At 35.4% G+C, this 27,187-nt stretch overlaps 1 protein-coding gene across 2 annotated transcripts in view; it reads right to left on the minus strand.

Annotated features, from left to right (window-relative positions):
* Positions 1-27,187, minus strand: part of PIK3R1 (phosphoinositide-3-kinase regulatory subunit 1) — a 96,716-nt gene that overhangs the window by 33,030 nt on the left and 36,499 nt on the right. The window contains exons 1-2 of one of the 2 annotated variants that reach the window (XM_007486411.3): positions 5,149-5,167; positions 969-1,061 (exon numbers count right to left, since the gene is read on the minus strand). In XM_007486411.3, coding sequence (XP_007486473.3) covers positions 969-1,061; positions 5,149-5,167 — 112 coding nt within the window. Of the gene's footprint in view, positions 1-968; positions 1,062-5,148; positions 5,168-27,187 lie in introns of those variants that run through there. The other variant, XM_001367112.5, reaches the window with a different exon arrangement.

The raw sequence follows: 27,187 nt of genomic DNA on the forward strand, positions 1-27,187 counted from the left end.
GGTTTGGGTTATGTATGAATGTGTTTTTACAACAATGACCAATATGGAAGTGTGTTGTGCATGACAACAACAAAAACAAAAAACACACACACATAATAATGATAAAATAAAAATAAAATGTAAGCTCCTTGAGAGCAAGAGACTGTTTTTCTCATGGTGTCTGACACATAATAAGTGCTTACTTAATATATGCTCACTAAGAAAGGCACTCCCATTTCCCATTCATTTCTATTTTTAAATTCTAAAAAAGACGTTTTATTCTATGTCTTAAAAGGTTACAAAGGTCAAATCCTGCCACAAGCCTTTCCAATAGCACTAAATCGTAAACAACTACGTAGACACAAATTATTTTATAGAAACTGTTAGTTAGAGCATAGGCAGAAATTATTTAGTTAATTGTCTCCATCTGCCCTAAGAATTCAAAAGATCTATGACTTCCCTGGTGTTAGAGCTCCCTCCACTGACTTTAGACTTGGATCTATCTATGATGACTTAACAGGGAGTCACTTACATTCCACAAATTGTAGGGGCCCAAAGAATTGATTGCCAAGTAGTTGATCCTCTAGTGATGAACTTATCCATTCTTAGCTAGGCAGGGCTCTGACAAGAGATGCCAGAGGACCCATATATGAAGCTCTTCCAACTTGTTAGGTCCCACTAGAGCTTAAAGCACATTGGCACCATCTTTGAGAACCTGGGTCATTGCCATTTTTGTCTTTGTGTCTCTGAGGCTGAGTGCAACTGTAGGCAAGTACTTAATGTACTTATCAATCAACTGATGAGGCACTGAAGGACAACTTTAGTGGAGAGCAAGAAAACAATACTTTCTAATACTTGAGTTTCTATTACTTCAAGTCTTCATTTTTTTTTTAACTTCAATTACTTCAAGACTCTTCAAGTCTAAGAAATGTACACAGTAAGATCCAAGGGTCTATCAAATAGAATTAGCATGCAACTGTGGCACATACCTTTCTTCTCAATAGCTTCCACTAATTTGATAAGGATTGGTGGAGCAACAGCAGGAGAGGAAAATTGCTCTGTGAGATCTAGAAGTGTAAAACCTAGGAGACAAAAAAAAATTGGAGGCAGGAATTGAGTTGAGTTTATCAAAATCTCAAGACAAAAAAGTTACTTCATAAAACAAAAACTAAATTAATTTTACCCAGCCAACCTAAACAAATGCATACCATCAGTTCTATATTTGAGAGAAAGTTCCATACCACTATTGTTGCACATATCCACTTTAGTCAGAAGAAAAATAATGAGTGGTTTCTGAAATACTAGTGTTTCTGTTAAAAGTTCTTCAAGGGTCCACTTACATACTTGAAAAAATACACCACCACAAAAACACTTTAGGCTTGCTGTTATTCACACAAATATTCCATTCTTTTGACACTGCATATGAAACTTGGTATTTTCTTGTACCCAAAAAAATGAAAGTGAAAAATGTTTTTTGGCAGTAAGTCATTTTTCTCACAGTATGCCAGAGGGGGGAGCTAAACATCCTCCACAAAGTTGTCAAACCATAGACTGTAGACTCAATTACGAAAATCTCAGCATGTGTGGCCAATATTTTGCTAACATTCACCCTAATTTACATTTCTATATTTTAACTGACTTTGTTTGGTGACTCACTATCTGCTTTTATTTGGAAATAGATAACTTTATATGCTCTAATTTTTTTTTCCTTTTTGTGTTAAAAACTCCCAGGGTCTTAGGTCAAGAATTCTTTATTATAAAAAGCAATACATATCAAGCTTCAAAAACAGTCTAAAAATACTCATTTCTCAATCACTATGAAATTCTTACTATGCAAAAATTACCTTATTAAATACTGGCATTTATGGAATCATTTTTCAAAAGGCAGTCATTTTATAAATTTTTATGGCCCGAAACTTAGATGATATTGTGTTTTGGCTGGTGACCCTAGTTGACAGAACAAACAAAACCTCCAGGAGCTAGATCTGTGTACAGAGTCAGAGTCAAGGGAATGGCAAAGACCATTCTCTAGGTACAAGTACAGCTACAATCCATGGGGCTTCCAACTTTCTTTTGTACTCAAAGAATTTATAAAAGCCCATCTTCCCTTCACCCTAAGGAAAATGCCTCTGCTGTAAGGAATAGAGAATTCATGCTATAGAAATTCACTTCATGGACAATTTTGTTGGGACTCATCTAATCCATAAGTGAAACCCACATTTCTTTTCTTGACAAAGTTCAAGATGTAGCTGGTGCTGTAGTGGAGGGTGATATCAAAGAACTCAATTTAAATCTGACCTCAGACACTTACTACCCTTTGTGACCCCCTGCAAATCATTTTGTCTGCCTTAGTTTCCTTTACTATAAAATAAAAAGCCTCCCAAGGTTGTTGTTGGGAGATAAAATGAGATGTTTGTAAAGTACTTAGCACAGTGCCCGGGACATAGTAAGCATTAAATAAATTTCCTTAAGCACATGATTTTTTCTTCTTTTATATTTCGAAAGCAGGGATAAGATATCTTTAACAATAGGAAAAAATCTGTCAAATCTGAGGATAAGAGATTGAAATGACAGGTTGAGCTAAGCAAATTCAAGTTGAGTCACAAAAAGGACACACATAGTATGTCCTCCCCACCTCCACCAAAAACAAAGTCAATATACCTGAAAGAATTCCTTTAAAATTATCACAAAGTGAAAACAAAAACCCAACAACTCCTGATTTCTCAAACAACAGAATATAATCCACTTTTCTCTGCCTATATCTTAAGTGATGTTATTAGCTCACATGGACACTGTTCACCACAACCAGTTCTTGTCTTCAACATGGATCCTTATATGCAAAAAAAAAAAAAAAATTTAAAATATCATGTAAAGATTATCATTACATGTAAAAATCAAAGTTGCTAGAGAGTCAATTATGCTTTTAAAAATCTCAAAATTTTCTATTTTCCACTACAAAAAAATAAAAGGCTGAAGAAAAGCCCAAAGTTAAAAAGGAGGAAAAAAATCCTGAGGCTAAAGAAAAGCCAACCACAGAGATTCCCTATACCCTCAGGTCTCACAAACAATGACAATGTTTTATAAAAGCTCTTATATAAAGTTTACAAACTACATTAACGACTTCATTTGATCCTCAAACACTTGAGGCTGAATAAGTTACATGATTTGCCTCAGTCTTCCTGAATCCATCCCCAGCATAAGCAGGCATGAAAGTGACTCCTCAGGAAACATTGAACTAAGTTTATATGTAATATTATGATCACTGGCTTAAAAACCTCAGTGCTCCCACTTTTCTCCTATCCTCCAAACCAATATTGTCCCTTATTTTCTTTTTTGGATATCCTGTGAAACAAGAACAGCCAAATAAAAACTAAGTGACTGGAAAAGAAAGGGTTCAATAGGATTCCTTTGGAGGCAGTTAGAGGTAGCACAGTGCACAGAACTGGCCTGGAGTTGAGAGAATCTGGGTTCAAATCTGACCTCAGACACCTGAGCTATATGACCCTGAGCAAGTCACTTTAACTCCCATTGCCAACCCCTTACTTCTCTTCTGCCTTGGAACCAATACACAGTATTGACTCTAAAGACAGACGGTATGGGTGGAAAAACACACATTTAACCCCTCTTACCTAACCTTCAATCCTAAGAGTTGCTACTTAAACAGGAAAACAAGAGTTTAAAAAAAATATTCCTTTAAAAATTTTGGTAATTTAATTTTTCTTGGCACTTAGAAAAACTGGTGGTAAGAAAAGGTTTGGATTTCACCCAACTGTGATTTTTAAATATGAACAGATCCTCTATGAATTATCATTACAAAGAAGGGATTGTGAGGGAAGAGAAAAGGGGGCATTTAAGTTGCCACATTCACAAAAACTGTGCCAATATATTAGCTCTGAAAACAGAACCAAAAATATTTATTCAAATAGATTTTAATGTTGCTCCTAGGTGTCCTTTCAATATTTCTGTAAGCCAAGATATCAATTTATCTCTACAAAATTACTTACCACTTGGGTCTACTCAAATAACAAATTTTAAAAAATGTATGGTAATTATAAAAAAAGATAGCTGCTATAGTATAAGGTATTAGATAGATGGCAGACTTTGAAGCCAAAAAGACCTAGAACCTCTCACATATACTGGCTAGGTGCCTGAGCAAGTATTTAAGTTCTTAATGTTCGGGGAAACTCTTAAGACTCTTAAATTGTAGAGTCTACATTAGTAAAGGGAGCTTCTTCACCAGGAAAATTCCTCCTATCAATGAAATCGCAGATCCAATCCTTGCCCCTATCCTATCTACCAAGATACTGGAATATTGCTTGAAGTCCACATAGGTTGATCCTGCAGAAAATTTGGAAGTTTAAAAGAATGCAGAGGAACAAATATTTGTCTGTAAATTTCACAGTGCATGCTATAACTCAACTGTTAGAATGTCTCAATTACCATGGCTGCCTGATGAGAATATGCAACTGGAGTTTAAAATTGTACAATTTAACAGAAGCAAAGTGACAGAAGAATTCAAGGACTCCCTACTCGCCATTACAGCTTATGTTATTAAACATTTTTCTTGAAAAGTTCTTGATTGTATGACAACAATCTACCCTACCTTAGTCACAGAAGTCCTTCAAGGAAAAAAAAAAGCAAATCTTTAATACCATCCAAAAATTTCAAACCAAACAGCACCCTTCCTTTTAAGAAATGTAGATCAGAAACAACTAGGAAAAATAACAAATTTGACAAGTAACCTTTGAAAAAATTAAGCTCTGATAAAGAGATATAATCATAAAATCTAGTGAAACAAAAAGCCCCTTTTTATTCAGTAAAATTTCTAGAAAAAGCAGCAGCAATTACAAATGTTAAGTTTTGTGAGCAATCTGATTATCATCCTCAATAGCCTTTGGGTAAGTACCAGGTTGATGACAATTTTTGCAATTCTGTGATATCTCTGGAGGCAAAAGACAATTGTGAAGAATCAAGCCCACTCCTTCAAATCTGGGCAAATTTGTGAATTCCTTTTACTATACCTCAATGATTGTTTTTCCTATCAAATAATTCAGTGAAATGAAAAACTATCAGCATGCTTGAAGAAAAAAAAATAGCATAAGAGTTATTAGATAGAAATCTCATTCTCTTTCCCAAATATTTTTAAAAGTCAGGAGGTAAAGAGTCTACCATGTTCTCTCTTCATCATTTGCAAGGATAAGGATGACCTCAGTCTCCAAAGGCTGTAGGAAGATTTTGGATGACCCTTCAAAATGGTGCATTTTCCATGAGTTTTCTTTTTTTTTCCTCCTTCACTCCATCAATAGCCAATCATGTGAAAGCGAGGCCAGGCATCCCTACAAATCGTGGGGCTCTTCTCAAACTGGTAACACTGACAGGCCTGAACAGTACTTGGGCAGCAGCAGCAACAACGTGTGGGAGATGGGAGCATACCTTATACTAAATGTTGCCAACAGAGCTACAAAGTGCAAGATGAAACCAGCACACAGCTGCACCTTTTGGAGGAGTTCTCAGTAAAAAGAGATATTTTAGAGTGCCTGGCAGAGGCAAGTGGAAAATTAAAGCTGGAATACTGACTAGCTCCAAAAATGTTCGAGCCAAATCTTTCATTATGGATGGAAGCAGTATGAAAGTGGGCAGAAATTACCACGAATTTCTTAAAACTGTAAAAGGATATAACATGAAGAGAAGCTCACATACAAAATAGGAACAAATATCTTGTCAGATGTTACTTTACATAATAACTGTAGCTAAGTCCAAATTCCATCGCCACCAAAACTGAATAGATACTTTGCTATACCTCTTTTAAAATGCTTTTGAGGAATATAAAACTGATCCTAAGTCTAAGAAACCCCAATTAATGTCATAATGGAAACTTTGTGACACAAAAGAAGCACATGCTAAAGATTTCTGGTATACCTTTAACAACACCTTATAGTATCAGGTGACACTTGATACACACAAGACCCCTCCACCCCAAAAACTTAGGGGGTAGTCAATAAAATTAACAAGGTAACAACTAGCTTTTACAATTTGGGGGGGGCGATTTTTCAAATTTAATCTTAACACTGATTTTAATACCCAATTATCTTTGGAAATTTTTAAGGAAGAAGATTGATATTTCATTAAGATAGACACTTAACTAAGGTAAAGTTGAGAACACTGGCAACTTTTTGCAGTTTCATCCTAAATTTTAAAAATGATTTCATTGAAGATATAACTGATAAAATAAGCACTAATTTATTCCCCCCCCCATATACTGGTTTTTATTTAAATGTTTGTAACTTTGGGTAAGTTTTAAATATATTGTCATGTGTATGTTAATTATATAAATACATCTTTAAAGAGAATATGGGATGTCTTAATGATGCAATGGATAGTCTGAAAATGGAAGGTCCTTGGTTAAAATCTGGTTTCAGACACTTCCAGGCTGTGTGACCTTGGGAAGTCATCTAACCCCAATTGCCTAACCCTTACCTTTCTTCTATCTTGGATCCAATACTTATGCAGAAGATAAGATTTTAAAAAAGGAGAGATGGATAAATAAGGGGGGGGGGGGGGGGGGAGAAAACCAGCTTTACTAACTTAGATATTAATAACTTGAGAATAACACAGAATTTCTCACTCCACATACTATCTTTTTAAATATTGAAATATAGACACCTTTAACTGAACTGTCTGACACAGGCCTCTCAACCACATAGCTTCAAGAGGAAAAAAATGACACTGTTCCAAATTTACCCTTACGCTCAGGAGACAGACTGCCATAGGAAATAAGGACTGAAATAGCACGTAGGATTCCTTTTATAAAAGGAGACATTCCAACTTTGCTTTTGATGTCACAAGCAAGATAGTGAAATAGTTATTGATCTCAGGAAGGCCAATTATGATCCTATCACCTAAAGTAGAATTTGACTTTACAATGCACTGTGAATAGCAAAGACCCTATGATGGGTGTTTATTGAGAAAGATACACCACATACACATTTAATTTAACATACATAGGTGAATATATGTTTGGTTTTTTTTTTTTTTTAAGAAAGAAAATGTCTAATTCTACAGAATTCCAGAGTCTGGAGTATTACAAGTAGAACTAAGTTTTTCTGATTGCTGAGACAGAAGGACAATGCCTAAAAAATCTGAAGGTGTCAAAATGAAATGGGATTTCCTTCCAAGGCTTCCTAATTTTAAAATATTAACAAAAGAAAGCTGGTCTGACAGAAATCTGAAAGCCACTTGTACTGGGGGAGATGAGAGCAAATTGAACACAGAAGTATTTCCTTGTTAGAACTCACCGTCACTAAATTTAGTGACCAAAAAAATCCTCCCTACTGATCTGAGAATACTTGGGAATTTCTTAGAAAGGATTCATTTTCTTCTTTTACCAGCCCATTTTACTATATCACATAACTAAGAAAGCTCTAACACCATTCATAGTTACATTTAAGAATCACTAGGTGAATCTTTATATCTTATATTATCTGAAACTTCTGGTTTTTCTTCAAGAGCAGTTATATTGCATTTTAACTGAGAAAAAAGTTGCCACATATTTCAAAAACACTCATGACATGACTGATTTTAAATATACCCATGAGAATTGTTGCTGACTAGGGGAGGGGTAAAGATGGAGAGAAAAGAAAACTTAAGAGAAACTGGGGATGAGAGAAAAAAATGGATTTAGACTGGAGAAGTGTGGATTGAAAAGACTGAGTAATAAATAAAAAGAGTAATAAGTAAAAAAGATACAGCAATAAGACTGAATAATAAGACTGAAGAACAGAGGGGAAAATCAGTATGAAAAAAGGCTTGGAAGGCACAGAGGAAAATTATTCAATAAAGCCACAAAGCCTAAAGATGGAATATACTACTAGAAAGGACTACTAGCTAGAATCCAGGGGATAGGACCCCCAGACTTGACCTGGTTCTGGTCAAGGAAGGTCAGTGTGTCTCTCAACTTGTGTTTAGGAAGGAGAATATTAGCTTCAAAGCGAAAGAAAAGGCTTGTTGTAAGTCTCTTAGTTGGGTCCAATTGGCACAACAAATGATGTGTTAATTCACTACCTATTAAATAATTTCCTATGAGTGTACTATTTGTATCCTAAGAACTGTTAATATTTTAAGGCAGGAGTCCTCAATCTTGAGTTTACAAACTTTTAATATAACTGATGTTGGTGTGATCTTATGTATTATTTTATGCATTTAAAAGCATTCTGAGAAGGGCTCCACAGGATTCACAGTACTGTCATGGGAGATCAGAACACAAAAAGATAAGAATCTTTACTTTAGAGACTGAATATGCATAGTGTACATATAATAAATTATAAGAGAGGGATGCCATGAAGAAATAATGGCAAAGGACAATTGCCTAGAATAAGGAGGGGAAAGTCCTGATTCATGTCATGATAGCAGCAGAAGTTATCAAATGCAAATAATACAGAAGAAATTCAATATAGTAACAACAGTTCAAAGTTAGAAAACCCAATACCCACCCTTATGTGTTCCTTCTTCCCACCTTTATTCCATTGCTTCCAGTTGCCATCAAGGTTTGGTACTGCCATTGAGTTTGGTTATTTCTATCCAGATTTGGAAAATCACAGACTTTTTGTACCAAACCTGGAGAGCTTTATAAGCCCCTTAGGAGCAGCTCAGAGAGGAAAAACTCTCCTCTCCTCCAAACAAAGCAGCTGCTCACCCAAAAAATACCCTCAGAAAGTAGTAGAACGATAGAAGAGGAAGGGGGGAGAGTATATTATACACACACACAAGGGGCAACAGAATATCCTTGAGGCTACAAAAGCATGGAAAGGTGGCATGGCCCACTGTTTTAAAGAGGTTAAAATTTTTAAGGAAAAAAATATTTTTAGTCAAAGATGATATCTATAGGACAGAGCATAAAAGGTTGAGTTGAAAGGGACCACTTAAGTCATCCACTCCAACATACTCATTTTACAGGTGAGAAAACTGAGTTTCAGAGGTTAACTGACTTTCTTACAGTCACATTAGTGACAGAACAAATCCATTTTTTTCCACTCCTGCCAGTGACAAAAATCTTCTTTTCTATGGAATGTAAGGTAATTCCTGTTACATTCTGTGGCAGTTTTGTTTTTTTTATAAATCAAGATTGAAACTAAGCCAGGACCATGGGCCAGGCTAAATATTTCCAGGATAACATTTATTAAGCATTTTCTCATAAGGCTAAACTAATAATAAGCACATTCTTCCCAAAGGATGCCATAGTTTTTATTCAGCTAAATATAGCTGGCCAACTTATCACTTTTAGTGGTACAAGAGAACTATTCTATTTAATCAAGTTGGAAATGGATAATAGCTTTCAAAAATTAAAATAAAACATATTTAACTGTTCCTCCAAATAGGACCTGAAGATTTCTAAGCTTTAGAATGGTTAATGAAGCGATGTGAGATAATGATAACATAAAGCAATTGAGGATGTCCTTCCCCATCAGAAGGGGATTTGATGGTCATCTAATCTAATTCATAGCCAAAGCATGAAGTTTTTCTACAATCTCCCCCACTGGATAATTAGGTAGGATAAAATGAAATGGAGAGAATAGAAAGGATACTTGGAAATCCTATAAAGCACCACTGGCTATAAAAAAGAAAAGGAAGTGGGGTGATGATGAGTAGAAACTCATATTTATCACAATTTTTTTCAGGAAAAAGAAAAGTGGAGCATCACATCTTTAGTATGCTAGTAAAGAACAAAAATCAATGTTGCTGGAATGATTTTTAAGACAAATGTGATGCTATAGGTACAAATAGCCATCAACATGAACAGCTCAATGCAATGGGAATTAGTAAAAAAAAATTAAATGGAACTTCATTTTAAAGGCTTCACATTTACATCTCACAGTGTAAAATGATCTACAGTGAAATCCACAAAGGGGTTTAATCTTTCTAAACTCAATATTAACTTCTGAAATCACCCTGTTGCTGGGTCTTGTTTTGTGTTTTTGTTTTTTAAGAAAAAAAATAATAGTTAACAGATCACTCGTTTATACGTAATGTACTCAGAACAAATCATTAAATAGCTAAAACGGTACCAGGCATTTGGGTATTAAATGACAGGTTTATGAAGAGTAATTAATGTCAGGCAGACATAAATGTTTTCTATGTACAGTGGTTAGCCTTACAGATGGAGGAAAGCAATAGATACGATGTAAAGTGGCTTCAGGAAAAGCCTCTGAAAGTAATCCCAGTTATAGACTCATCAATGAATCTCTTAATTACTATTACGAGGGTGTACTGCTGAATGGAAAATCGTGATGGGAAAAATTATCATATCAATATCAGAACTAGAATCAATATCAGAACTAGAAAGCAAAACTGGTGCTGGGTATGTGTGGTAGGAAGGAGATTTAAGTTTGGCCCTGATCCATGATATATTATGTCTCTTTATCAAAGAACACGCCACTGACATTGGTGGATGCTATCATGGTGGGAGCCCTAGGAAGCATGTGTGAAATAGACAAATGGTCTATCTTACTTTTGTAAGCAGTTATGGGAATAAGAAAATTTAGTTTTAAGATGAAAATCACCTGAGACAGTATAAAGGCAGAAACAGTGACTCAGATTGCTGGAAGTTCAACAGGTGAAAGTCATAATTTATCATGGCAGGGTGTTATTTTCTGCATCATTTAAAAAGTCTTCACTTTCTTAACAAGTATGACAACTTATGTTCTCTTTTTTCATTGCCCCAATACTATCTTCCGTTAAAAGGGAAGCTATAGTGTCTTAATGAAGGAAAAGAGTTTTGTACATTTTGTTCTATCAGATTAGGCCTCAGTAACTTCATGAATTATGGCCTGTCAACCACTTCTTTTCATCTGTTAAAAGAATATGCTTCTTAGAAATAGCAGCTATAAATAAAACAACAGATGTTTTTTTGGTTGGCTCCAATCAGAGCTTGGGTGATTTTTTAAAAGTGTCTTGAAGTTAAGGGAGTCACTGCACAACCGATACTAGGCTACCCCCTATTGGGAACTGTCACAATCTTTTGAAGACCTATTTGTAGGTGGTTTAAAAACTACAAAATTAGCATTCCAACCAATATTGCCTACAGAAAAAACTGACTAGTACAACGGAAAAATATCAAGTTTATTTTTTGTCAACCAGATGGGTGACTGGTTTGTAAGTCACTTAAACTTTATGGGTATCTCAGTTTCCTCAAACATAAAAGAGATTAAAGTCCCATCCACAGCTAACATTCTATGATCCTAAGAGTCCATAAGGTTACAGCCACTAATAAAAACTTCCTTTACAAGGCTGATATTAAAAATTCATTTAGATATAACTGCACACATTCAAAAAGATATTAACATATTATAAAGATTATAAATAAACATTCAGAAGTGTTCGTGTATACACACAAACACACACATACAAATAAGCAATAGTTGTGAACATGTAAACTGGCAGGAAAAAAGGACATAATAAAACAGGAAGGATCCATATTGATGGAGGGACACAAAATCCCTGGTCTCATTCCTAAAGAAATGTTGCTAATAGCTAAGTAAAAACAAAATTTATGTGGATTTCTTCAAGCTGCTTCACCAAAGTGAATAGGAGAATTTCTAATAACCAAAAGTGATTCAAACATGTCCTTAATCTGGATAAGACAAATATAAAATTTTTAATTGCCCCAAATATTAAGACAAGCATGAGCTGGAGAACAATCTGGTTTTAACAACAACAACAAATGTGGCAATAAAAGAACTTAATCTACAGTGGCAAAGAATATTAGGATAATAAAGTTATAGTAAACTGACCACCATTTTTCCCAAGTCCTATAAGCCATTTGCTCTGCAGCTACTCTACTGGGTTTGGGGGATACTTTTGAACTGTTTCTTTTCTCCATTTTCAGAAGCTTAAGAATAGAGCAGTGCTAAGTAAGACACAAGGCTCCCTTCACCAATCTCCCATCCTAGCCCATCTTGCTGATAAAGCTTTCTGATCTTCTGAACTTTGGAGAGACCAAAGCAAATGACACAACAGCTATAGGTGGCTGGTGTCTATCCCAAGCCAAATCTTCAAGAATACTCCTGTGTTCAAAGGCTTAGGACTCTGAAATATGTAATGTCAAGATTACTCTCTGACTGGTTGGTCAATTTTGACTCTTTAAGATCTGTATTTCTGGGGAATTTAAAATTAACTTCCAAAACAAATGTAAAAACACTGTCCTACACCTAGAAAATAATGCTTCTGACCTACCATTATTAATAGTGAAGCCTTTTGGTTGATTTCCCAACTATGGAACAATGTGTCATTGACTTGGAAACCAATAGAACAGGGTTCAAATCCTCTCTCTACTTACTGTATGTATGATGCTTCAAGCAAATCCTTTCATCTTTTTGCTACTCCATCTTCAAAGAGGCATTGAGGTGGCTCAATGAATTGAGTCAGTTTAAAGATAGGTGGTATCCTGGGTTCAAATCTGACCATAGATACTTCTGAGCTAACTTTGTGACTGGGCAAATCATTTGACTTCCATTGATACTCTTCTGACTGAAAGTAAGGGTTTAAAAAATGAAGGGCTGCTCTTTATAAATTCTAAGATATCTCAAAATCTACTATTCTATGACCCTGTACACTTTGCTCCCTGCCCCTCCTCTCCTCTTCCTACTCCTCCTCTCCCCAAAGCTGAATTGCATAAATTGGCAAGATAGTTAAGAAAAATCAAGATATCTGTAACCCAAAGAACTGAGCAAAAGTAACTGGTCAACCTATACCTTGTGATTACATTGGCTATATGCTCTAATGAACCAGCTAGCCTACAGTTTTGTTGGTTATTTTTTCCTTTTAAAAATGCTATTTCATTATCCATTAAGGCAGTTTCCCAAATGAATTTGGCTACATAATACTTAAGGTTTAAATATAGCAAAGAAAAAAAACTAAAAACGTTTGTCTGGGGAGATTCAGAACATGGAAAATGCCTGGAATAAAGGTGGTAGGGGAAATCTTGGCATAAAACTGATAAATTAAATCCTTTTTAATATCTCTAAAATGGTAACACATGAGTATGTGATACATATTCCTCACTTAATATTTCAGAGGAAAAAATCTGAGTGAAATTATCTCCCACAACTTTTAATTCACATTCCCTAGAACTTTTCAAAATGTGATTAGGTAAAGGGTGTCTTAAGGCAATATGATTTAGCTACATATATATATATATATATATATATATATATATATATATATTTCCTTTCTACAACATGGAAAATTACATGAAAAGGAAAAAATTAATTATTTACAGTGTGTCTGTGTACTCTGAGGCTGGGAAAGGATCCTTGTACTGGATAATCAGGCCACCTACTTGTGGAGACAAGACAAAGACATATAAAAACAAGGTAGCCAAATGACACCTGCCAGATTGAGTGGTGCAGATAGTCAGTACTAACAGAGTTCAAAGGTGAAAGAGACCACTGAGTGGGTAGGGAGAAGAGCCTTTACTCAAGAGTCAAAGTGACACAGCCCACTAAGCTTCTGAGTTGCAAATCACTACAGAAATGTGTCCTATATACATAAAAAGAATTAAGAGAATAAAGTAATGGTCAGTATCTCAATTGTAAGCAATTTAATAAATTGCCCAGATTGCCAAAATGGTACCTGGAGGGCAGAATAAATGTAATCATCAAGCTTGTTACCACAGAAGGAAATTTATCCCTGGGCAGAACTAAGCCAAACAAGATTTCAGGGCAGTAGCCATGTCTATACATTTGCTACTGCCAGATATCCTATGAAGTTAATGATATTCTTGTATGCAATAGCAATGAACATCTGCTATGGACTCCTCTTAAAATGGATTTTAAATGTATGTGTCTCTGTACCTCCTGTTCTCACTGCCAGGGGGATGGCAGAGGACAGAGCCTTTAATTTATAAGGGGAAAGTTCCATGCTAAGTTACTAAGTGAGAAAAACTGGAGTCTGCTTAAGTTTATTTTGAAAACATGCAATGGATTCAAGAGTTTCCTTTATGAAATTAGTGACCATTAACACAAAGCAGACACTAATTGTAGGATGGATGAGGGAAAGAAGCCTTTGTGCACACTCATCAGCACTGGGATACTTAACAATGAACTAATTTTCTACTTCCTATGATGAGTCAAATGATTCAGATTCTATAGAATTCTCTCAAAACCAGAATGTAGATATAGATTTGTTTTCAGGTCATGCCTTTTCATTAATACTTTTTTCTTTAATAAAATGGAAAATTATTTTACAGCTTCCTGGGTTACAACAGCAAGTGCTCTCTGGACTATATACTAATGCCCAAAAAAAGCAGCAAGATGATGCTTCAGAGCAATTTAAGTCACACCCTCCCATTTGACAGCTTCCTTTCCCGGCTGTAGAGACCATTTAGAGAGCACTGCCTTAAAAAAAATGAACAAACAAACAAAAACCTATAATTTCTTCTTTAATATAATGAATTGGAAAACATCAATCAACTCTGAACTGAGGCTTCTCAACTTAAAGTATAGTTTCCTCTCCAAAGTTCAGCATCTATTACCACTTCCCCAAAAGGGAAAAACTTTGATGGCAACACCTAAAACTGAAAGTGAGAGTTAGCTTCCTAATGAAGCTTTTTCTCATGTTCTAAGGTTCTGGGTAAAATTGTGGATGTTGGGACCCATTTATTGCTCGTATTTTTAATTTCTTGGGCTTATAAAATGAAAAAAGAAATTAAAATATAACCATAGGCTCTAGTCTTGGATGAGAAGGGGCCTCAGAGAATACCTAGACCAAGTCCCTCATTTTACAAATGAGAAAAATGAGACCTAAGGGGGGAAGCAACTAGCCCAAGGTCACAAAAGTACTATCAAGTTCCTGGGATTTGGAACCAGTGCTGTATCTACTGCCTCCTTGGTGAGTCTATTCAGGAAATGAGACTTACTGTCTATCTACAACCCATGTTTGCCTCTGTTTCCTCAACTGTAAAATGGGGCTAATAAAACAAGCTACCTCACAGGGTTGTTGTAAGACTCAAATAAGACAATATTTATAAAAGTTCTTGGCATATAGCATCCAGTAAACTGTAGGTTCTTTGTAAATGATGATTCCTGGCCCCCTTCCTTTCACCAGCTTGGAGCTCTCTAGTTCAATTAATCTACCAACCTCAACTTCCCCTTGTCAAAAGAACTACAAGAATGTGTCACCATGCCCATCCTAGGGGAAAAAAAAATCTAGGCCAAGCTCGGGATATTACTGAATGTTTATTATGGACTTTAAAAGGTTTTGCAGGGGACATCCTTGGCAACAAACAGTATGCTAGGAGCCTGGAGATGCTAACGTAACATCTCCAAAATAACTAAGTTGCAAGGTAGGTACAATGTTTAGTACTTAATTCTCCCCTTTCCCTCTAGCAAATTCTACCTACCCATCAGAGGATTTTATTTATTCCTTCTTTTCCCTGCCCCACCTATTTCCCTTTAGAAACCAGAGAATTTAACAAGTGTCCATTTCCCTTGTCTATGAACAAAACCTGCTCCTAGTAAAAGATCTGGCAAACCAAAGTATGAACAAACAAATGGACTGGCATGGTAGAAAGAAACATAATAGACCAAATTGGAAAACTTGAATTCTAATCTGTGGTGGCATTTATTGGCTGGGTTACAATGACACATATCTATCAGAGATTAGTTTCTTTTGACTATGAAATAGTGTTACTTCTACTTCTTGCCTCAGAGGGTAAAGGGTAAATGGGAAGACATGAGAGTTGGATTGCTGGAAAGAAATCATTCTGCAAGACTTAAAGCACCCTGAATTCTTTCTTCAAGGAAGTGGGAATATTTATGCTGAAGAAGATTCAGAGGAAGTATTCCAACATCTTCAAAGCCTTCCAACATCTTCAAAGATGGGATTATTAGTCTTACTCTGTTTGGTCCCAGAATTGGTCCCAGAGGTCAGAAACAGGAGCAATGGGGTAGATGTTGCAAGAAAGGCAATTTAGGCTTAATGTCAGGGAAAGCTTCCCAAAATTAGAGCTGTACAAAATAGAACAAGGTAGCTAGGTGGCACAGTGGATAGTGTGCCTAGATTCCAGGCCTGGAATCCAGAAGATTCATCTTCCTGAGTTCAAAACTGTCCTCAAACACTTACTAGCTGTGTGACCAAGGGCAAGTCACTTAAATCTTGTTTGCCTCAGTTTCTTCATCTGTCAAATGAGCTGGCTAAGGAAATGGCAAACCATGCCAGTACCTTTGCCAAGAAAACCCCAAATGGGGTTCTAAAGAGTCAGATGTTGACTAAAACAACTGAACAAAAAGGTAAAACAGCTTGCCTTAAGAAGTAGATTCCTCCTTCTTAGAAGGCAAAGGGCAAACAACCACTTGTAGAATGAGTTAAGAGTAGAGATTCCTTTAGTGGATGGATTTGGATTAGATGGTTGCTGAGGACCTTTCTATCATTCAAATTCTTTGAGCAAGTTAATTTTTAGTAGTAGTAATAATAAATTTAATTGAACATAAATAAATAAATAAATTTAATTGAATTTAAGTGGGCATTAACAATAGGTAAATGCAAAATCCCTGGGAATAACTGCTTCATAATCCAAGTTGGCATTTATTTTACTTTCCCTTCATGGAAACCCCCCCCCCCAGTTATTCTACAGTCAGCTTTCCTTTTTTTCAATGCCAGTTTAGATGAACCATCAAAGGGCAAATCCCAAACACTGTCTCTAGGTACCAGGGGCTGGAAGATGGTAGAAGATCCCACTGAGCACAGCTCAGAAGAGAGATAATAGCAATGATAATAATATTTATATAGTTCTTTAAGATTTTTGCAAAGAATTTGACATTTTCTTTTTTGGAGCCTCACAACAATCATGTGAGGAAGGTATTTCCCCCATATTATACATACAGATCAGGAAACTGAGGCTAGGAGAGTAAATGGTTTGCCCAGAGTCACATGTCTGCTAAATGTCTGCGGCAGGATTCAAAGGTAGAGCTTCCTGACTCCAAGTGCAACAATACTTCATCTATCTATTGTGCTAACTGCCTAAAATGTGTGGCATGGTGCCTCAAACTTTTATTTAGTTTTGAAATCATTTTTATTATAAATTTTTTAACAAAACAAAGCCAAAGAAATAGTGGCTTTCCAGTAAAAGGACAGGTGGTGAAGGAAATCTTTTTCCTTTCCTGGTCTAATTAGCACTTTACCACTGGCCTTGCTTATATACACTAAATATAAATATATATGGTTATATTTTTAATTTCTTTTATTTCATAAGCCCATGAAATACAAAATAATGAGTAATTAATGTATATTTAAAGATATGTAGATACATAAGGATACCATATATATATATATATATATATATATATATATATATATATATATATATATATATATATATATATATATATATATGAAAATGACTTAGTCCTAGTATGTCCAACCAAATCATGAAATTGGTCATCTGTTAACACTTGGGAGTTTTTATACTTAAGAGCAGAGTGTGGTCCCTTCTGGTACCTGGCCAAACTACCTGTACTATTAAGTCTCTCTTACTTACATTCTGGCTGAGGCTAATAACCTCTACCTATTGTTCCTTCAACAAATCTCCATCCTGAACACACACACTCTCACTCACTCACACTCACTCTCTCTCTCTCTCTCTCTCTCTCTCTCTCTCTCCTCTCTCTCTCTCTCTCTCTCTCTCTCTCTCTCTCTCTCTCTCTCTCTCCCTCCGTCTCTCTATCTGTGTATGTGTGTGTGTGTGTGTGTGTGTGTGTGTGTGTGTCTCTCTCTCTCTCTCTCCCTCCCTCTCCCTTCACCTTCTCTCTACCTACTATGTGTCCAATAGGGGTAAAAATTTAAAAATACAGTTTACATGAAAAGTCCAAATTAATAAGTTTGAATGGCTAGTTTAATTTAAGGACAATAAAGTTGGGGGCAGCTAGGTAGCAGTGGATACAACACTGGCCTGGAGTCAGTTCAAATCTGGTCTCAGGCACTTCCTAACTGTGTGACCATTAGGCAAATCACTTAATTCATTGCCTCACCCTGGCCACTATTCTTAGACCTGATACTATAAGAAAAGGTAAGGGAAATTTATAAAAATTAAAAACAAAACAACCACCAAAAAAAAAGTGGAAGGTAACAGTTGATCTTTCGATTGTACAAATGCTATTTTGCACAAACCACTATTTACTTTTAAAGGTCCTACAGTATTACCTATACATACAATTCAGGGTCTCACGGCACATGCATTAGAGCAAACAAAACCACAACACAAAGACACGGAGTTAGAAAGCCTACAAAACCCACATTCTGGTGGTTTTGAAGATGTTATCGATGTAAAATTTCTTACTGACATAAAAGTCCCAAATAACTGTTACTGCCTAGGAATTTATAGCAATCAAATTGATCAAAGGCAAAAGAAGCCCAGGACTGCGAAATAATTTATTATTGATAATGATGTGGGTATGTTTGTAAGGCAATATGGATAATAAAGGCAGTTAATTATGTGGTATAGTAGATAAAGTGTGTTGGGCCTGAGGTCAAGAAGATCCATTTTTCTAAGTTCAAATCTAGCCTCATACCAATCTAGCCTTGTGACCCTGGACATGTAACTTAACCTGTTTGCCTCAATTTCCTCATCTATAAAATGGATATAATAACACCTATGTCTCAAGGTTGTGCTAAGGATCAAATGAGATATTTGTGAAGTGCTTAGAATAGTGCCATGGACATATGGCAGGTACTATGTAAATATTTCTTCTTATTGTTATTTATACTTTAATCTCTGATTTGTACTTACGACATAGGACCACAGTTCAAATTAGGAGAAATTATGAAAATACTGAAGGGAGAAGGGATAAAAAGTTAATTACAGTCTGAGTAAACTATTTTCAGCAACTTGTTCATATATATATAGTTATATATAGTTATATATGATACACATATTCTTCTAATATATGATATATTCTAATATATTCTTCAAACATTAAAATTATTTCATGTAAATAAGGCTACAGATATATATCTCCATCCCAAAAGTCAGTGCATTTTTAAGACTAAGTCTTTTCATGTATCTTGTGTTTAACAATAATTATTAATATCTGAAGCTAGGCCCAAGACTGATATAAAGATGATAGAAAATTATAAAGATATGTGATTAAAGAGGAGAACATATTTGCTGTCAAATTTACTTAATTTGGTCAAGAATTTAAAAAGTTTTAAGCCCAAGATATTTTAGTGACATCACTTTTCAGTGGTAACTGCTATCCCTTTACATATCTAGGAGAGAAAGTCTTATAAAATTGTTTCAAGAGACCCAAGTTAATCATTAAAGTTGTCAAATCAATGATTCAATTAATTGTCCTTTAAGAAACGGAATATTGCTTCATTTCATAATTCATTCTGAAATTTCATGAACTTCTAATCTAAATGGCTTCCATATCACCCTATAGTTGAAGATCTCTTTTCAGTCTATCAGTACATGTTATAATTGTTCTATGTGTCCAGTTCTAAAACAGCCTCCAGTCCAAAAGTGGTTTAAACTGGAGCCCAACTAATGTCAACTAGGGACAAAGGCGAGACTAAAACTTGGATGTAATCCAATGGAAAGTTTAGGAATAAAATTCTGGATCCTCAGGAAAGCCTGATTTAATTTAAGACACTGTTGAGTTTACCTCTTTGGAAAAAAAAATAAAAACTATATTTAGGAAAGCTATACCCCTGAAATATTTCTTCAGAGTAGGCACTGGGTTGAACCTTATCTTTGCATCTCTTCCAACACCCATCACCACACACTGCATACACTAGATACTTAATAAGTAATTGCTTAAACAATATATACATTATAGGACCAAAAATACATAGTTAAATGATGAAGAATCTGGTTCAGTTATAATGACACATTTAAGTCAAGCTTTAAAAATATTAAAAGTTATCAATAAGAATTAAATTAACTCAGAGATTTCCAGAGAATCACTGAATATGGAAATTGGAAGGAACCTAAGCAGCCATCTCATTTTCCAGGGTATTCTTTTCCTATTCCCCCTCAAAATCATCTTTGTAGACAGATACTCTATACTGAATAATTAGGGTAATGGAAAAAAAAAGCTGTTATAGGTTATAAGGGGCATGAACTGAAAATTCACTTAAAAACTGATCGTATAAATTTATGAAATTCAAATGTACAAAACTCATATTTACATTCAATACTTATGATAAGGAGGTAGTTACATCTGATCAAATCATAGCCTCCCTGGGCCTGCGTTTCCTCATCTGTAAAATGAGGGAGTTGGACAAGATAACCTCTCAAGTCCTTTCCAGCTCTAGGGGCAAAGATGCTACAAAACATGAAACAAAACAAGGATACATGGAAGAATTAACTGGACTTTCTTTAAGAAGTTATAGGCAGTTCTTAATGTCAATGGTTCCAGTGATTCTGCTGTTGAGATGAACTTTCCACCTGGCTTAGTCAATCGCTGGGAGAATATGGCAAATAAACCAAAGCATGTATATGAAGTATGCATTTCATTTACCATAAAGACTAATAAGGCAAATGCATGCAGCTGGACTTGACTTTTTATTATACGTTGCCAATCCCCAAGATCGCCACAGAAATTTGCAAACATGTCTATAAATAACAGCTGTTTGTCACTGATAGCTGAGGTGGAGAACATCTTGCATAACTTTCCAAACTATCATTTAATTAGAAATGGAATTCTGAAACTTTTTAAAAAGAATTAAGACTGCGTCAAACAAATAACTCCCAAATAAATTTAAGACTGGCTTTTAAAAAGTATAGTATTTCAAACTGCATGTACTTGTGAGTACAGGAAACGTTCTTTTCTTTACCAAAAACAATTAAGCCAAGTTCTAACAGACTATGAATTTCTTCCCAAGAATATTTGTTTTCTATTTCTCAGAGTCCAGTTACTGCCACTGGCTGGATAATTCCATTTGTTAGTTGGCCTCACCTCTTAAATCAGTGGAGAATCCCATGAGAGAGATTAATTCATTTCTGAAGTCAAAATCATGAAGCATATTGGGAAACTGGTATTTCATACCTCAAGGACTGCTTAAATACTCAAGTATTTAAGGGAAATGACTTTCAAAATAATGATAATACAGAAATAATGCCTGGTATTTCTTCTTAGGTGAAAGTAAAATGAATACTTTTAGAAAGACTTGTCGAAATCTAATTTTAAAATGTTATTTAAATAAAGGTAATTTCTCTATTACAAAAATGATTAACATGGAAATAGGATGAGTAATAATATAACCCAGTGAAGTTGCTTGTCAACTCTGGGAGTGGGGAGGGAAGAGGGAAGGGAGACAACAAAAATCACATAACAATGGAAAAAAATTTTAAATTAAATAAAAAATAATAAATAAATAAATGCAATGCATTGCTTTTAATGATAAATAACAGCTTGGGGAGAAAAAAGCAAGAACATTTTCCAGTCGACCCTCAAATCATTTTTGCTATACTTATGGGGGCTGGAGGTACCGGGGATTAGGATGATGTTTTAGTTATAGACTTATGTGATCACCAGGTTTGCTAGTGGAAGGAAGCAAGGGATTTCAATCTTTTTAACTTGATATAAGTTGGACTGAGGCTGAGCTAAAATGTTAACCTCTGCACTATTGGGGGCAGGGGGTTGGGGGGGTGCTAATCTCATATTAATACTTTTAAGGGTCTCTGCTCTTCTCTACCATGAAACCTTGGAAAAAGTAAGAAAGCCATATAGCAAAAAGGGATCAAGGGATCGCTTTCCCCATGAAGTATATATCCACTGTACGGCCTACAGTTAATTTAGACAACCTTTAGGTGGCAATCTTGCATAAGGAAGATGAAAGGATGGTTCTCCAGTATAGTCCACTTAGAAAACCCTTCTACAAGTGACCAATCAATTGGCTTGTGGCCAAACCTGAAAAATGAATGAGGGCAAAAAATAAAATAATTAGAAAAGTAACAAAAGTGGAATTTAAACTTTAAAATTTCAAGCACCATAAGACAAACTTTACAAATCTACAATAAAAAGCCTGAATAAAAATTATAGGGAGCATGGTTAATTTCTGTTATCAAGCACTTTAGAAACACCCAAGGTAAATAAATGGTATAGGAATTACACAATGTTCTCAGTGAGTTGCTAAAAAGGGTCCCCCAAGGATGACTACTTAATAATGTTAAGACTAGATCCAGTTCTCATATGTACGAAACATAAATATAACTACATCACTTTTAAAAGATTCTGTAATCCAGACTAGTTCCTTGTCCAAAATCAGTCTTGGCTAGTGAAATTTTATTATATCTTTCAGCTAAGCTCTAATGTCCAAGTTACTCCCTATCATTTAGGGAGGGAACCTCATTAACTCTTGCACAGGACACTAGGGGATCACTGAGTACATAGAAGCAGTAATACGAGGTCAAATGCCACACAACAAACTCCCTGGTGCTATCCAAATTCTTTTGTGGTCCTGGAATTTTCTTGTACAAAATACTTCTTGGAAAAAAGCAGTGAATCAGTTAAAGCCCACTAAGGCCCATTATATTCCCCACCCCCCACCCCTCCTCATTTCTTCCCCACTATTCCTTAATCTCAAACCTTTAAGGAAAGAAAAAGTAATCATAGGTTGTTTTGTTTTTAATCAATCATTTAAGGTATAACAACAACAAGAATTATCTCCACTTGAAGACAATTTAGGATTAGAGTTAGGGATCAAGTAACAACAGTCACAAAAGCTGATGGTCATATTTAGTTCAGTAACAGCTAAATCAAAGAGAAACCTATCCCCCACAGCTGCAAGTTAACCTTATCTATGTTGTATTATAGTTTTATTTATTTTGTTAAACATTTCCTAATTACATTTTAATCACACTCAGGAGTTATACCCTCAAGTCTCGACACCTCTCATCTGGCCTACCATCATGCCACCATTTCATGTGGAAAATAAAGCAAAGTTGCTTATCTGAACTCCCATCAAGGACAGAGGACTCTAAATCCTATACAAGTACTTCTAACAAAGTGGCAACTCTTTTCAGAGGCTGGAGATGATAAATCTTTTGATCTTATATTTTTATTTAAATTTTTAAATGTAAGTGTACTTTAATGTTTTATTCTATTTAATCACCATTTTATTGCTAAGTAATGAAAATGAAATGGCTATCCTAACAATGCCATACTAGAATCTTTAACAACCAGGGAGGGCAATTTAGATGCTGAGGAAATGTATCATCCTATACAATTGGACTCTGGATATTTTTTTAAGGGAAGGCAGGGCAAAAAAAGCAGTGAGGAAAAATCTTTCCATAACTCCACTCAATTGGGATCATCCTGATCTGATTTCAACAAATTAAAACCATGTTTAATTCAACTTTTTCTTGTTAACTTCATAGCTTGCCCACACTTTTAGTACTCCATACTCTGCCCCTGCCACCCCCCACCCCCCGCTTTGGCATTTAGTCACTTCACATTTTTTTTCTCTTCTTGAAATCAGCAATTTCACCAGTGGACAAGCTTTACTTTCTAATGGGTGTATCTGCCAAGTTAAATAAGCAGTCTGTTAAGGCAAATGCAAAATAAAACACACATGTAGGGACTTGCACATCCTATTATTAGCCAGTCAGAGGCAAACTCCTAAAATTTAACTGAAATTGTTTCTGTAATTTCTTATTCACTACAGTATAGCCAAGAGGTGGTCTATCATACTGAGTTTAGCAGGAAAACTGGGTTCAAATTCCTAGTTCACTAGCTAAAAATAATTCAATTTCTTTGGGTCTCAGTTGTCCTATCTCTAAAATGAAATTCACAAATTACATACAACAAGGCAAAAGGTAATAAAGACCAGATGATCTCCTGATTACTTCCAGCTCTAGGGTCTTCAATTGACAAACATTTGTTATTAGTCACCAGCTCTGCTGGCAAGGAAAGTAGCAAGGATGCTTGGTCAAACACTGAGACTTCAGATCCTCTTCCTAGAACAGGAGGTCCATGTACTTAAGCTGTGTGAGCCTATACAAAGCCCCTTAATAATTGGGCTCTGGTCTAGGTTTAAAGAGTATAAGATGAGGGGGGGCAGCTAGGTGACCTGGGTTGAAATCTAGCTTCAAAATACTTTCTAATTGTTTGATCCTGGGCAACTCACTCAATCCCTACTACCTAGTCCTTATTTCTCTCTTCTGCCTTGGAACCAATACGAAGTATTGATTCTAAGATGGAAGGGGAGGAAAGGAGAAAGAAAACTACCTGCACAGTGTTTCAGGGGGTGGGGGTGGGGGGTCCTTATTGAGGAATCCCCAGTTATCAATGCAATCACAAGGCTAGTTCCTACTCCTAACAAAGCAATAGTATTTTAAGCTTCGATCATTAATCCTTGAATGGTTTTCTTCTTTGTATCTTTATTTCTTTCTTCTGCTAACTACTACTACTACTACCCACCACCACCACCACTACTTCAGCTACTGCTACTACTTTTACTACTATACTACAATTATTACTAACATATAGTTTACTATGTACCAGGCATTACGTTAAACACATTATTATTATCTCATTTGATACTGACAACACCCTGGGAGACAAGGTTGCTATTATTCCCATTTTACAGATGAGAAAACTAAAGTAATCAGAAATTAAAAGACTTGCTCAGGGTCACATAGCTATTAAGTATCTGACTCTAGGACAAGTGCTCTATACAATGTGACAACTAGCTACTCTCCGAAAATGATGTGGCTTCTGGGTCTTCCTCTGCAGTTTATGACCTTGGGCAAGAAAGTTACTTCCCCTTTTCAGGACCCCTGGTTCCTCATGTGTAAAATGAGTCCCTCTGAAATTCCAAGTCCTCTTTAATTAATATAATCCAAAGAAAGCCTATTGAATATTATAAAGGTCTGGTCAAACAGCCTATTGTCATGACAAATTTTAAAACTACCAGATCAGATTTGAGAACCTAAGAATTATAAATTCCCATGATCCAAAAAAAAAAAAGGTAACATTCAGCTACTGTAGTTAAGTCACCAGCTACATCTAGTTATCTCCACATCTATTTAATCTCTATAGTACAAAAACACTCTCATCTTGATGGTTATTACTACAATAGATTTCTCAAAATTGTCAGATAAAGTGAATTTTACTACAACAAAAGGCTGTACAGACAACTCTCCATTACTCAAGGGACAATTATGTGCATATATCCTTTCCTTTGCTCCTTTCTGTTACCTGCCTTTTGTTAGTGTTTAAGGAGAAAGGATATTATTACCAAATGAACTTCAGTAGATCCTGTGAATAGCTGGTGAGGAAAAGGTAGAAACTGAGTTAAATAAATTTAGTATTTGGATTATCCATATGATCTTGGTCTTCTATCAACATAGCTAGTCAAAAACAGAAAAAAAAAGTTATTATTCTATTATTTAATCTAAAAAATCATAAATCAAATCAAATTGAGTTGTTGGTTTTAGTTTATGCGAAGATAAACCAAATAATAAGAATAACAGGAATAGTAGGAATGAAGTGAAACAAGTCCTGGGACAGCTTGACTATAGAAAGTCTCCTAATTACTCATAAGATATGTTTCAAAAAGTAACTTATAAGCCAATTTTTTTTTTAAGCTTGGAAAGCTTTTTCACAGATCACCCTGGCTAGACCACCAAAGTTTGTTTAAATCTATAATGTAGATGAAATATAAGCCCTGATTATAAGTACACTGGATTTTAGCTACATTATGATTTTTGAACATTAAGCTTCATACCATTTCAAATGCTTTATATGGATAAATATACTTTATAATATACCTGAAGAAAAGCAGATGAACAAACTGGCAACTTTCTCTTCCTTAGCTGCTGAGGTGGCAAGAAAGAGGTAAGGAAGAGGAGTGAGGAAATGAGAAATGTAGTAATCACATGAAGATTGGGGAACAATTGAGGAGCCCCTCCAACTTCCTCCAACAAATTCCCGCTAATTCACCTGACTTCTGACCACAGGCTATTGCCAACACAGAAGGAAAAATGGAGGTAATTTTCTCCCTTAGTATTCTTGTCACAGCAACTGCTGGAGAAAGGGGCACACAGCAGCACCAGAAACACAGGACCTTGTTTTCTGATTACAATATCCAACCAGCCAACAAGTAGGGGGAAAATGTGTGTCTAAAGCAAGGCTTCCTTCTTTCTGGAGAGAGACCCCACCCCTGACACATGCACAGTGTTCACGAGAAAAGTTTGTAGGTCAGAAGGGAGGGTCCCTCTTCCCCCACACCCCACCTATGTTTCAAAATGCTTAATAAGTATTACCTATTATAATATCTACTTTGTGGGGAATCAAAATTACTTTCGAATAGCACAGCATAAAGGAAAAGACAGAGGTGAGAGTACAAGTCTCTGGGTGGCTCAGTGGATTGATAGCCAGACCCAGAGATGGGAGGTCCTGGGTTCAAATTTGACCTCAGACACTTCCTAGCTGTGTGACCCTGGGTGTTGATTCTAAAATGGAAGGTAAGGATTAACCAAAAAAAAATTCTGGAAAAGACAATAATGTTCTAGCAGTCAGATGAATGAAATTCACTCCAGAAAGAAAATTCTTGTCTTAACATGAATTAATGTATGTGTCAATCTGGTTTTTGTTCCTTGATATAATGTATTAAATTAAATTTAATTTTTACAAATATACTATTAAAAGACATGATCTTTTTTGAAATTTTAAGATGAAATGACGATGAAAAAGAAAACTGGAAAAAGAAAGCTCGAAGTAGATGAAGTAGGGGGAACGACATTTAAATAAGTAACATTTCTTTATTTGGAGGACAAAGAAAATCAATACATTAAGATCTGGAATATTTACTAAAAGTAAGGCAGTAAAAGTTTGTTTAGTTTGTCTTTTTAAAGGTGGAGAAAGCTTGTTAAGTATTCACAGTTGACTAATACATTAGTATTAGTCAACTGTGAATACTTAACAATTGCTATTTTTTAAATGTGCTTTTTAAAAAAAATTCCTGAACAGTCTTCCTACTCAGACAAGAATGGTTTAAGATAACTAAACTTCTTTCTTCTCAAGTACTGATGAACTAATTAATTTGGTAGTTTCTCAAGGTAATAATGCTCTCTGTGTTATGGTGGTCTGCTACCTCACTTTATAAATTTCCCTTCAGGGTCTGAATGGATTCCCAAGAGTTATAAAGAGTAACTTTCCAGAGGGTAAAATGACAGTAATGGTATACAAATTTAACCAATGCATTAGTATCT

This window comes from Monodelphis domestica, chromosome 3, assembly GCF_027887165.1.
Source record: "Monodelphis domestica isolate mMonDom1 chromosome 3, mMonDom1.pri, whole genome shotgun sequence".
NCBI lineage: Eukaryota > Metazoa > Chordata > Mammalia > Didelphimorphia > Didelphidae > Monodelphis > Monodelphis domestica.